The sequence below is a fragment of the Fukomys damarensis genome, unplaced genomic scaffold (genome assembly GCF_012274545.1).
Source record: "Fukomys damarensis isolate Sample0158 unplaced genomic scaffold, DMR_v1.0_HiC HiC_scaffold_23, whole genome shotgun sequence".
Taxonomy (NCBI): Eukaryota; Metazoa; Chordata; class Mammalia; order Rodentia; family Bathyergidae; genus Fukomys; species Fukomys damarensis.
The window spans coordinates 6147688-6162511 of NW_022900935.1; the positions used below are offsets into that span (position 1 = coordinate 6147688).

The window sequence follows — 14824 nt, forward strand, 5'->3', positions numbered from 1 at the left end:
TACTCTTAAACTAAAATTCTATACCTAGTGAAAATACCCTTCAGAAATAAAAACATAAATACATTTCTAGACTATCAAAACCTGAGAAGGCCAGGGATTTAGCTCAGTGGTTCTGGTGCCTGGCTCACAAGCGCAAGGACCCAAGTTCGATCCCCAGTACCAAAAAAAGAAAAAAAAGAAATACTAAAGGGAATTTTTCAATGAAAAGCCCAGAAGGATGTGGAAATATGCAGGAACATGCAGGGATGGAAAGGACAAATATACAGGTAAAAATAAATGAACAGTGACCGGATAAAGTAAACACATCAAGTAAAGTTTTAAGTAGGTGTAGAATTAAAACATCACAGCCAGGCACAATGGCTCCCGCCTGTAATTCCAGCACTCCAAAGGCTGGGGAAAGAGGATCAATTGCAAATTTGAGTGAGTTCAAGGCCAGCCTGACCTAAACATCAAGATCCTGCCTGAAAACAAAAAATAAAAACAAAATACAAAAACCCCATGCATCCCAAATAGCATGCATAACCAGAGATGTAGCTCCGCTGCACTGCACCTGCTTGGCAAGTGCGAGGTTCTGAGTTTGATTCGCGATATCAGAAAGAAAACAAAACATGGGGCTGGGAATTTAGCCCAGTGGTGCCTCAAGGTCCTCAGTTCAATTTCCAATACCAAATAACAGCAGGAAACAAGAGTTCAAGCAAACCATTGTAAAGCTATAAACAAAACAGAGGTCTCCTGACCCAGAATCTTAGGCCTGTTTGTTAGCCAAAGTGGTGGGAAAGGCAATGCATTTGTTTTCTACTGCTGTACTAAAACATCCCCACAAAGGGCCAGGGATTTAGCTCAGTGGTTCTGCCATCTGCCTCGCAAGCCCAAGGTCCCAAGTTCAATCCCTGGTATTAAAACAAAAACAACAAACAAAAAAACTGAGCCATGGGCTAAAACATCCCTACAAACATGGCAGGTCAAAAGAGTAAACATTTTGCCGCCACCTGCCTTGCAAGAGAAAGGTCCCAAATTCTATCCTCCGTAACAACACAACAAAAAAGAGTACACATTTGTTATCTTAGAGCTTCATGGGTCAGGAGTCCAGGAGAATTTGAGGTGGATCCTTTATTCACAAGGCTGTAAACCAAAGTACTGGTGGGCAGCATTTTAAATTAATTAATTATTTATATGTTTGTCCATTTACTTATTTAGTACTGGGGATTGAACTCAGGTCATTACGCATGCTAGGCACGGGGCCCCATTGGGCTACATCCCCAAGCCCAGCTTGGCTGAACTTTGTTTTGTTTTACTTTACTGTGGTATTGGGGATTGAGCCCAAGGCCTTCACATTGAACTACATCTGCAGCCCTTTTTATTTTTTATCTTGAGACAAGGAATCGCTAAATTGCCTAGGCTAGTCTTGAACTTGCAATCCTCCTGCCTCAGTTTCCCAAGATGGGATTACACGTGTGCACCCCCACACCTAGCGAGGCTGTATTTTGACCCCGAAGCTCAGGGGGAAGAATCTGCTCCTGAGCTCACTCAGGTTGTTGGCAGCAGTGAGTCTTAGGGCCTCGTGTGATGAGAGGTCTTGCTTTTGCTGCCCTTATTTCTTCATGCTGCGGTCAGTTCCCTGCCACCTGAGCCTCCCAGACAGCTGCTCACTGCATCATCACCTTGTCTCTCTTTTAAGGAGTTTTTCATTATTAGGTCAGGATGATCTCAAACTCAGCACAGGATAATCTCTCTCCTGATCAACTGGGGCTCAGCTGATTTGGGACCTTAATTACATCCAGAGGCTCCCTCACCATAGCTACCTTCTGTTTACTAGAAGCAAGTCCCAGGTCCCACCAACACCCAGGGGATCATGAGGATCACTCCAGGCTCTGCTGCAGGCGGACATGTTCAAACCAATGCAAGCCGAGGGGAGAGGAATAATTGGGTGGATGAAAACACCTCCCAAGAAGAACTGGACCAGCCTGTGGGTAGTGGAGCAGAATTTGGAAGCTGCGAGATACAGAGGCTGCTGCTCCTTCCTTTTTTATTTTAATTGTTATTTATTTTTTGGCACTAGAGATTGCACCCTTGCCTGTGCTAAGCAACTGTCTTCTTTTTAAAAACACGTTTTGCTGTTCTCTTTATTGCTTCCCTCCTGGGATCCAGTCATCTCTGGTTTCTTTTTCTTAAAGCATAGTTGCTGCATTTTCTTTCTTGAGGACAGGCAGCTGTTTGCCTCAGCCTACACATAGAATCCACCCCTTGTACCATGGTCTGAGCATGACTACTGCTCCTCATAGGTTGGGCTCTGGCACCTGTGAATGTCACTCCGTCAGCTCACCTCCCGGGCCTGATTTTGGCCGTGCGTGCATGTCTGTACGTGCACACCCACTGGAGATTGAAACCAGAGCCTCAGTGTGCACTCTGCCTCTGAGCCTCCTCCTCAGCTCCTCATTTTTCATATTCTTAGGGGAAAGAATCTAATTGTTCAGTTTGGGTCAAATGTCTGTTACTGGTCAGGGAGACCAGCTCAATGCCAGCAGGTATGAACGACCAAGTCTTCGGCTCCATTTCATGCATCAGATGGGGCAGCTGCAAAGGGACGTGACTGTCTTTGCTCAGAGGCCTCAGGCTACTCTGGCCACTGTGCCATCATGTGAAAACTCCACGAAGTCATGAAGCTGGCTCATCTAATTCACCACGGCATCTTCAGTACCTAGAACTAGGCCTGGCACACAGCATGCAGTAAATACAGATCCTGAGTGGCACAGAAGTAAAGCATTTGCCTAGCACGACAAAGCCCTGGGTCAGAGCTCCAGCACCACAATAAATAAGTATCTGATGTATGCACGAATGGAACTAATGTGACCAGTACTTGCTTCCGGACTCCCTTTCCTAGAAATTACAATATCTCAGGAAAACAGGCAATTGCTTTCCCCTCTCAACTATAGCAAAGTTGCTCCCTTTCTCAGGGCTAAGGATTAGAATGAAGAAGCACAGTGGGAAGGGTGGGTGGTACGGCGTTGGTGGGTATAATTACTCCACTGAGTGCATGGAAATGAAAGAATGATCTGGAGCAAGGCGAGAGAGAAAGGAACTGAAGGGTCAGGGGAGGATACAGTGTGTTTCTGTCTTGGCAGAGACCAGATTAACCTTTTATTAACATAGTCTGTCCTTATAATGACACATTTTGCGTCTAATGAGCCCTTCATGCACCTTGACCCCATGTCCTGCCTCATGCTATAATAATTCTTGCCGGTGGTTCTAGGTCAAGCATGTGTTAAATGCCTCCTCCCTTCTGTACTGGAGATTGAGCCCAAGATATTTGCACTGAGCTAAAGCCCTGGCCCTTCTTATTTCAAGACAGGCTCTCCCTAAGTCACTAAGTTGCCCAGGCTGGGCTCACGAACCTCCTGTCTCAGCTTCCCAGAGTACTAAGTTTATAGGCATGTGCCAACTCTCCCAATTTAAATATCTTATGTTGTTTAATTCTTATTACAAACCTATAAAACAGCTATTGCCAAATATTCCTTTCATCCCTCTACATCCAAGATTCTAAAAGAATGTGTAATGCAATTTGTTTAAATCTGCTCTCATTCTAATCAAGTAATATTATACATGGTATTAAAAATCAGATACTAGGCAGGGCATGGTGGCACACACCTGTAATCCCAGCACTTGGGAGGCTGAGGCAGGAGGATCACTGTGAGTTCCAGACCAGCCTGGGCTACATAGTGAGTTCCAGGACAGTCTCAACTCATACTGAGACCCTGTCTCAAAAAACCAAAAAAACCACAACAAAAATCAGAGAGTACTACAAGGCTTGTAATAAAAATAGAAGTGTCCTGCCTCCTCTCCCCACTCCTGAGTTTCCTTCCCCTGAGCCAACCACTTTGATTCTCTGGGCTGCATCTTCTGTGACTCCTCACAATCCCGAACTCGGTTGAGCATCTGGCACATAATGAGCCCTTCTTGGGTGGGGTCCTTTTTGCTCCCTTTCTGGTCTGTAAGCCTCAGGACACGGTTACCTGCGGCGATGGCATGAACAACACATACCAAACAGATCAGCTAATATTTCCAAACATCCGCTGCGTGCCAGTCGGATGCGGACTTGTGCAGTGGTTAAGTGCACACGCAGACGTGGGCTCCAGTCCTAGCCAATCCCCTTCCTACCTCTCTCCACCTTTGATTCCTCTCTGGTAAGATGGAAACAATCCTGCCCATGACATAAGACCATTATGAGGGTGGGGGTGTGAATACGGTAAACAACGCTGCATCACCCACCAGAGAAACCATGGGGATGGCTGAAATGTGGACCAGAATAGAAGAAAGCTTACTACGAAATGACTGGGTGCGGATTTAAAGGCAGAAATGAGCGCAGCGTGTGTGAGGGTAATGGAAAGAGGTTGAACCTCGAAGGTTGGGCTCAGGTCTGCTACAGGAACTTGTGTTGGGACTGCACCCGGGGAGAGCCCACCAGAGGCCGACCACAGAGGAGGCTGCGGGGTGGGTGAAAAGCAGTCGGGAGGACAGCATCCGGGGTCAGCAAGCTTCGCCCACTGCTCAGAGACACAGTGAAGAGTCAAGTGGGGCTGTGTCAGACGGTCCCTGAGAGCCCTTACAGTTGGAAGGATGTCGGTCGGGCTTCCAACAGGGACAGATAGGGTGACAAAGAGAATCTAGGGCAAGGGAATGAACTGAAACACTTTGCAAGTAGTTATCAACGCCATTTGGTCACCCTCTGGATCCTGAGACAAAAACACATGAACAAGGACTAGAATCTGAAGATGAGAGCCTGAGAGGTTGGGGTATCCCTAGATGGGGAGGTGGGTCGTGGCAGTGACAGTGAAGGCTGCAAGCGAGAATTCTAGTAAGTGTGCAGAGAACATGCCAGAAGGCTGCTGTCTCCAGGACAATGAACTATGACCTCTACCTGGAACTGTTTTCTCCCAAATGCCTCCGTCTCTTCCATCTTCTCCTCCTTCAGGCCACCTTCTCCCTGAAAACCTACCACCAAATTCCAAACTTCCCTCCCTCTGGACCTTCTCTCTACCACCTGCTTTGCTTTTCTCCATAGTGCTCTCCACCCAATGGAGGAACAAAGAGAGTTTATAATGCAGGAAAAGCAAAAACTGTACAATGCAGGAATTGTAATGATAGATTATTACTCGACTCAGCGGTGAAAAGCGGAGTCTAATGTATTCACTAGTGATTTAATGAAAAATAATGACACAAGCACATAAGGGCTACAAAAGAGGGGCTTGGGGGAGGGCTACATAGCGGGGATACCTATCAGGGTGTCCTGTGGATCCCTCCACAGGTGTCTTCCTGTTTTGCTTCTAGCAGGACAGATTGCTTTTCAGATGTACTGCCCAGCTGTCATCCTGGGACTCCCCCAAGCTTCTGGTGTGCACTAATTTCCTCATCACTGAACCCCAAATTCCCTTTTGCCTTTTTTATTTGACTTTTCATTAAATCTTTTGGTATTTCCTGGGAGAAGGGTCATAGGAAAAAACATGGGTATTTGTTCTAACACACTTGTAAAACTGGGTGTAGAATAATTCTAGGTTTGAAGTTATTTTCCCTTAGAATTTGGGGGTCAATTCTGTCCTGTCTTCTGGTTTCCAGAGCCATTCTGAGTCCATATCCTTGATGTATGACTTCTTTTTCTCCAGAAGCTTTTTTCAGTCACTGTTTGTTTTCAGTACCCTAAAATTTCATGATGATTTTCCTGTGTTGCCCACTTGGGGCGGTGGGGGGGCTACCATAATTGAGAAAGCCTTCTTGTATGGGTTCTTTAGTCATTTCTTCTTTCAGTGTTATCTATTTTTTCCTTGTGGATATTTTTATTTTATTTGTTTGTTTGTTCATTTTTGGTGTTACTGGCAAATGAACCAAGGGCCTCATACCTATTAGGCAAGAATTCAGCCACTGAACTATGATCCATGATCCTAGCCATTTATTTATTTATTTATACAGTTCAGGCTGGCCTTGAACTCACTAGGTAGCCCAGGCTGACTTTGAACTCACAGTGATCCTCCTGCCTCAGCCTCCCGAGTGCTGGGATATTTATTTATTTTTGAAGCAAGATCTCACTGAGTTACCCAGATGGATTCACAATGGCAATCCTCCTGTCTTAGGCTTCTGAATGGCTGAGAGTACGGGTGTACCACCATGCCTAGCCTTTTTATGGAATTTATATTAGTCAGGCATTAATCTCCAAGACTGACCATGTAAATTTCTCATTTTACTTTCAAATTTCTTCTTCGGGGGGCTTTCCTACTTCCTGGGAGACTCCTTGGCTCTATCTCCCAAACTTTCTATTAAAATTTCCGTTTTAGACTGTATTGATTTTAATTTCTAAGAAATTATTCTTGCTCTGATTAACCCTTTCCCCCACTTATAGCATCCTGTTCTTCTTTCATAAATACAAAATGTGTAGGGTGATAGTATTTTGTCTGTTCTATTTTTCTAGCTGCATTATTTCTGTTTCCCTTGATCTACTCTCCCACTGTTTCCTTCTTTCTCTCCTCCTCCTCCCTGCCCACCTCCTTCTCTCCTTACTCATTTTTATCTCTGTCTGGGAATCACTGGTTGATTGCTCATAGCTTGAGTGAGGCCCTAGGAAGCCGAATGGGATAGCTAAGGGACAGGGTTTGCTGATTCTGTTTCGCTCTGGGGTGAGCAGGCACCTAGCTGACTTTTCAGTATGGGTAAGACTTTCTCCAAGGTGTTTCTTTCATTCCAGAGGAATTATGTGGACTTCTGCCTGGAAGGTGGCCTTATGATTATCAGCTTTCTTGGGGTTGAGTGATATAAAGAGTCAGACTTCTTGCCACTTATTTATCTAAATTCTTCTGGATATCAACCTATCCAGAATGGTGCCTGACTTTTACCTCTGCTGTTGATTGGTGCTCCAAAATCTGGAGGGTCTCTTGCTCCTTTCTTCTGCAGAATAAACCTACCATTTCCTGTCTTGGTGGGGACAGGTGGCTCTCTCAACACAGCCCTAGTTCTGCGAGGAAGGTGAAGACACCTGACAGAGAAGACACTCTGCAAAGATGTGGGAGGCATCTTGATTGCCTATCTGATGCCCATTTCTTTCCTTCTTTCTGGTTTTGTCCACCATTCTCTGAAAAGCCTTGGCGATGGGTTGGCTTACATATGAGCATATGGCACAACTTGGCCATTGAGAATGGAAGTAATCTGATGAGAACTTCTGGAAGTTTATCTTAATCTCTAAAATAATTGTTAAGATAGAAGAAGGAAGAAGGGAGAGGAGGAGAAGGGAAAGTAAAAAGAATTAAGATGTGTTATGTATGCATACCAACTCCCCTTCTATGGATGTAATTATTATATACTTTAAGTAGGTACTAATAAAATTAAAATTTAAAAAATAATTTATAAAATTTTAAAATGATTGTAAGAGTCAGGCGTGGTGGCACACACCTGTAATCCCAGCACACACCTGTAATCCCAGCACTTGGGAGGCTGAGGCAGAAGGATCACCACAAGTTCGAGGCCTGCCTGGGCTACATAGTGAATTCAAGGCAAGCCTGACCTACTCAGTGAGACCCTGTCTCAAAAAAAAGGAGGGGGGACACAAATGGGTATGGTGGTGCACATCTATAATTCTAGCACTGTGGGAGGCTGAGGCATGAGGATCCTAATTTTTTAAAAAAATTAAAGGTCACTGGGGATATAATTCAGTGTGAAGGCCCTGGGTTCAATACCTAGCAGCAGTGCAAAAACAAAAAAACGCCAAAACCAAAACAAACCCAGATCAAAGTGTGAGGAGGACAGGACTTGGTGCTGTTAAATACGGGAGAAAAGACCACAATCCAAAACCTGCAGATGGCCTCAGGAAGCTGAGAAGCCCCAGCTAGCAGTCAGTAAGCAAATGGGACCTTGGCCCTACAGATGGATGGAACTGAATTCTGCCAATGAACAGAGATCTAGATTCTTTCCTAAAGCTCTCCTCCCTGGCAAGGCACACAAACTCCAACACCTTGGTCTTGGCCTTGTGAGACTCTCAGCAGAGAACACACCAACCCACACAGTAGCTGGACTTCTGACTTACAGAAACTGGGAGGGAAATATCTGTGCTGGCTTTAACCTGCTAAATTTGTAGTGACTTGTTGTGGCAGCAGAAAAAATTAATGCAACTCAGTGGACAGTTCCACACCAGTTTAGATTTATCTTGCCCTGGCTGGTGTCCTACTGTAGATACACAAAAAGCCTGTCTTTTTTATAACTACCTCAGGAGCCATTCTGAGTAAGGCAGTTGTATTGAGAGACCTCAGTACCCCACTGTCACAATTAGACAGATCAACTAGACAAAAAAATCAACACAGAAATATCAGAGCTGAACCAAACCTTTGAACAAATGGACTTAGTAGAATCTACAGTGTTCCACCCCACAACATCAGAATACACATTCTTCTCAGCAACACACGGACTTTCTCCAAAATAGACTATATAGTAGCCCATAAGCTACTATATAGCTTATATATATATAAGCCATATATATATATATATAAGCCATATATAAGCCATTAAGTAAATGCAAAGGAATTGAAATGATCTCATGCATATTATCAGATCGTAGTACAATAAAATGGGAAATAAATGGCAAAAGAAATCACAAAAAACTACATAAACACATGGAAATGAAGTAATATTCTTCTTTACAACAAGTGGGTCACAGATGAAATTAAAGAAGAAATTAGACAATTTCTATAATTAAGTTATAATGCCAGCACAATGCAAGAACTTATGGGATGTACTGAAAGCAGTCCTATGAGGGAAATTGTCTTAGTCACTTTTCTCACTGCTGAGACAAAATACAAAACACTCAAAGTTACAGGAGGAAAAGTTTATTTGGCTTACAGTTTGTAGTTCGTAGTTGGCTGACTCCAATGCAGTGTGGCATGGCAGAGGGCACTAAGACAATAAGGTAGCAAGCAACAAGCTACAATCAACAAGCAACCCTCTTTCTGTCCCTTAGATTTATCCAGGTTACCTACCCAAAGGGTGCCCAGAGTGAGGCACCCTTAATTCTATCCAGAACTACACCAAACCAATCATTGAACTAATTTAGTAATTACTTAATCCCAGCATCACACACTGTAGATCCAGCCACCTCTGAAAAGCCCCATCTATGACCACAGGAGGCTTTGAGGCGACATCCAGACACAAGCCATAACAGAATTCATAGTGGTGAATTCCCACATCAGAAAAACGAGTGAGGTCAAATAAATTATCTAACGTTGAACCTCAAGTTTCTAGAAAAGGAAGAGCAAGTTAAACCCAAAGCACCCATAACGGAGGAAATTATGAAAATCAGAGTAAAAAATAAGGCAACTGAGACTAAGAAAACAATCCAAAGAATCAATGAATTGAAGACAACTTCTTTGAAAGATTCAATAAAATAGACAAACCCTAAACCAACCTTATCAAAAAAAAAAAAAGGAAGAAAAGACTCAAACCCATTCAATTAAGAATGAAAAGGGTGAAATCACAACAGATCCTACAGAAATCCAGAAGATCATCAACACCTACTTTGAGAACATGTACTCTAATAAGATAGATAGAAAACTCAGAAGAAATGGACTGATTCTTAGATACAAAACTGAATAAAAAAGATATAAACATTCTAAAGCCGGGCATGGTGGCGCAAGCCCGTAATCCCAGCACTTGAGAGGCTGAGGCAGGAGGATCACTGTGAGTTCAAAACCAGCCTGGGCTACACAGTGAGTTCCAGGTCAGTCTCAATTACATAGTGAGACCCTGTCTCAAAAAACAAACAAACAAAAAAAAAAAAAAAAGAGAGAGAAGATATAAACATTCTAAATAACCCAGTACCAATCAGTGAAATGGAAGAAGTAATTAAAAACTACCAACACAGGAAATCCCAGGTCCTGATGTATTCACTGTTGAGTTTTACAAGAACATTAGAGAATATCTAATGCCACTACTCCTCAAACTCTTTAATGAATTGAAAGGGAAGCTATATTCCCAAACTCATTCCTGAAAGTAAGCATTACTGATACCAAAACAAGAGAGGGATTCAACCAAAAAGAGGACTACAGGCCAATCTCCCTAAAGAACATAGATGCAAAACTCCTCTAAGATACTGGTAAAGAGAATGCAGCAAGTCATTGAGATTATGCACCATGACCAAATAGGATTCATCCTAGGGATGCAGGGATGGTTCAACATATGCAAATCAATAAATGTAATATACTGCATTAACAGAACCAAGGGCAAAAACCATATAATCATCTCAATAGACACAGAAAAAAAAGCATTTGACAAAGTCCAACAGGCATTCATGATTAAACAACAACAACAGAGGGCTGGGGGTTTAGCAGAGTGGCGCCACCACCTGCTTTGCAAGTGCAAGTTCCAGAGTTTGATTCCCCGGTACCAAAAACAAAACAAAACAAAACAAAACTTATAAAACTGCAATAAAAAGTCTTCGTCTCAATCTGATAACCGTCTATAACAAACCAATAGCCAACATCACACTAAAGGGCCAAAAACTGAAAGCTTTCACTCCAAAATCAGGAACAAAACAAGAATGCCCAGTCTCACCACTAGTTGTATAAACATTAGCCAGAGAAAGAAATAAAAGGAATAAGGATAGGAAAGGAAGAAGTTAAATTATCATTATTTGCAGATGACACGATACTCTACTTAGAAGACTCCCAAAACTCCACCAGAAAACTTCTAGAATTAATAACCACAATTGGCCATGTAGCAGGATTATGTCAACACTCAAAAAGCAATAAAATTCCTGTACACAAATAACAAATTCACTGAGAGAGATTATTAGGGAAATCACACCTTTCACGATAGCATCAAGAAAAATGAAAGACTTAGGAATCAATTGAACAAATGAAAACTGCAGTACTCAGAAAAAGATCAAAGAGGATATCAGAAAATGAGGAGGGGAGAAAGAAAATGGAAAGATACTCCCTGTTCTTTGATAGGCAGAACCAATGTAGTGAAAGTGGCCATACTTCCAGAACTGTTTTACAGATTTCATACAACCCTGATCAAAATACGATAGTGTACCTCACAGAACAATCCTAAAATTCATATGAAAGCAGAAGAGACCTAGAATAGCAAAAAAAATTCTGGACAAGAGCAGGGCAGGGTGCTTAACAATCCCTGGCTTGAAATTATACTACAGCCAGGGATTTAGTTCAATAACACCATGCCTGTCTTGCAAGCGCAAGGTCCTGAGTTTGATCTCTGGTACCCGCCCCCCCAAAAAAAACCTACAAAGCTACATTGATAAAAACAGCATAGTACTTGTAAAACACAAAAACAGAGGGCCGGGGATTTAGCTCAGTGGTTCTGCCACCTGCCTTGCAAGCGCAAGGACCCGAGTTCACTCCCTGGTACCAAAAAACAAAACAAAACAAAACAAAAACCCAAAAACAGGAGGATCAATGAGGCAAAACAGAAAATGCAGAAACAACTCTAAGTACATTCAGGTACCTTATCTTTGACAAAGGGGCCGAACACCTTCACTGGAAGAAAGACAGCCTCTTCAATAAATGGTTCTGGGAAAACTGGCTTTGCACATGCTGAAAATTAAACTTGGACCCCTATCTCTCACCATGCACTAAATTAAAATAGAAACGGATTAAGATCTAACTATAAAAACAGAAACACTTAATCTGCTGGAAGACAGAATAGGCAAAACTCTAGAAGATAGAGAAGTAGGAAAAGACTTCATGAATAAAACCCTAATCACAGAAGAAATATTACAAAGAATCAACAACTGGGATCACATCAAATAAAAAGGCTTTTGTACAACAAAAGAAATCACCAACAGAGTGAAGAGACAACTCACAGAATGGGAAAAAAATTTGACTAGCTACTCCTAAGACAAATGACCAATGTCTAAAATATATAAAGAACTCAAAAAAAAATCTAGAATATATGAAAAACTCAAAACACCATACCCGCCCAATTTAAAGACCCAATCCAAAGAGGAGCATCTGAAATGAACAGACATTTCTCAGAAGAAGAAGTACAAACAGCAAATAAATATATGAAAAAAATGTTCAACATCACTGGTCACTTGAGAAATGCAACTTAAAGAACGCTGAGATTCTATCTCACTCCAGAAAGAATGAATGTCATCAAGAAATCAATTAATAAGAAATGCTGGTGAGGATGTTGGGGAGAAAAAAAACTATTATCCATTGCTGATGGGAGTAAACTGGTAAAACTACTATGCAAATCACTATGAAGGTTCCTCAAAATACTAAAACTAGAGGTTCTATTTGACTCAGCTGCCCCCCTTCTAGGTACCGTCCAGAAAGAGTTAAAAGCATCATACAGTGATATATGACATTCATGTGTATAGTAGCATAATTTATAATAGCTAAATGTTAGAAACAGCCCATATGCCCATCAAAAGACAAATGGACAAAGAAAATGTGGTCTTTACATATAATAGATTACTACAATCCCCTAAAGAAGAATAAACTTGATTTGTAGGAAAATGGATGCACCTCAAGCCCATAATATTAAGTGAAATAAATCAGACACACAGGTTTAAATATTTCATGCTTTCTCTTGTGTGGGAAACTGAAAGGGTAAAGAAAGACCATAGTGATAAAGGCTATCTATGAAAAACCAACAGCCAACATCATATTAAATAGCCAAAAACTGAAAACCTTCATGTTAAAATCAGGAACAAGACAAGGATGCCCACTATCACCACTCCTCTTCGATACAGTACTGGAAACATTAGCCATAGCAATTAGACAAGAGAAAGAAATTAAAGCAATAAAGATAGGAAAGGAAGAAGTTAAACTGTACTGTATTATGCTGATGATATGATTCTCTACATTGAAGACCCAAAAAACTCCACCAAAAGACTTCTCGACTTAATTGACACTTTTAGCAGAGTAGCTGGATACAAGGCCAACAGCCAAAAATCAGTAGCCTTCTTGTACACAAATAATAGACTCACTGAGAAAGAAATTAGGGAAACAATTCCTTTCACAATAGCACCCAAAAAAATGAAGCATCTGGGAATCAATCTAACAAAAGAAGTAAAAGACTTCTACACTGAAAACTACAGCACTCTGAAAAAAGAGATCGAGGAGGATATAAGAAAATGGAAAGTAAGCCGCTGCTTCTGGGTAGGAAGAATCAACATAGTGAAAATGGCCATACTACCAAAACTGCTGTACAGATTCAATGAAATGCCAATTGAAATTCCAACACTATATTTCACAGAATTAGAAAGGAGAATCCAAAAATTCATTTGGAACCATAAGAGGCCTAGAATAGCAAAAGCCATACTAGGCAACAGACACATGGCAGCGGGTATAACAATTCCCAATTTGAAATTATACTACAAAGCCACTGTGATAAAAACAGCATGGTACTGGCAAAGAAGCAGACCTGAGGATCAGTGGAACAGATTGGAAGACACAAAAACAACTCCAGATACACTCAGCTACCTCATCTTTGACAAAGGACTTGACAGTCCCCACTGGAGGAAAGATAGCCTCTTTAATAAATGGTGTTAGAAAAACTGGATCTCAACCTGCAAAAGATTAAAACTAGACCCTTATCTGTCACCATGTACTAAAGTAAAATCCAAGTGGATTAAAGATCTAAATATAAAAACAAAAACACTAAACTTGCTGGATGATAAGTTAGGCAGAACTCTGGAAGACATTGACATAGGAAAAGACTTTATGAACAAATCCTCAGTAGCATGGGAACTAGCAGAAAGAATCAACAAGTGGGATCTCATCTTATTAAAAAGCTTCTGCACTGCAAAAGAAACCATGAACAGAACTGAGAAACAACCTACAATGTGGGAAAAACTTTTTACTAGCTGCTCCTCAGACAAAGGACTATTATCTAAAATATATAAATAACTCAAAACAACCAGCCCCCCAAATATAAAGATCCAATTCTAAAATGGGCATCTGAAATGAACAGACATTTCTTAGACAAAGAAATAAAATCAGCAAGTAAATATATGAAAAAATGTTCCACATCACTGGTCATTCGAGAGATGCAGATGAAAACAACACTGAGATTCCACCTCACCCCACAAAGAATGGCTGCTATCAAGAAATCACAAAATAACAAATGTTGGCGGGGTTGTGGGGAGAAAAGAACCCTTCTCCATCGTTGGTGGGAGTGCAGACTGGTGCAACCACTATGGAAATCAATATGGAGATACCTCAAAGAACCAGGATTAGAGGTTCCATTTGACCCATCCATCCCTCTGTTGGGAATCTTTCCAAAAGAATTAAAAGAATCATACCACAGTGATATATGTGCACCCATGTTTATAGTGGAAAAGAATTAGAATTTTATCCCAAAACCTCTCTTTTTAATCCCACATATCTCATATCTTTATTGTCAATATTTATATTAAAATTATACCAAATAATGCATAATTCTCATGCAATTATAAGAGCTCAGTTAACTTCCATAACTCTTTTACAAAATTTTAAATTGAGAATGAGAAAGTAGATTCATTCATAGGTAAATGGATACATTTTGAGGATATACTTCTAAGTGAAACAAATAAGTCACACATATGCAAATACTGAATAGTTTCTCCAGTGTGAAAAACTAAAATAGTCCTCAAGATCCTAATGGGACAATTAGCAAATAGGAAGAAAAGGACCAAAGGGGTAGGGACAGTGAGAAGGATAGGGAAGGGGGAATAAAAGAAAAGGAAAAAAATATGAGAAAATGTAAAAATGGAATTAAAGTGTTGGAAGGGGGGAGGGGAGGAGGGGTGAAGGTAGGGCAGGGACAAGGGGAAAAAATGAGAACCAAGACC

General features: G+C 41.3%; 1 protein-coding gene across 1 annotated transcript in view; it reads left to right on the forward strand.

Moving 5' to 3' along the window:
* Positions 1–1852: 1852 nt before the first annotated feature.
* The window catches only part of Maneal (mannosidase endo-alpha like), a 23725-nt gene continuing 10753 nt past the window's right edge, over positions 1853–14824 (forward strand). Inside the window, exon 1 of the mRNA XM_019207701.2 lies at positions 1853–1966. Coding sequence (XP_019063246.1) covers positions 1853–1966 — 114 coding nt within the window. The remainder of the gene's footprint in view (positions 1967–14824) is intronic.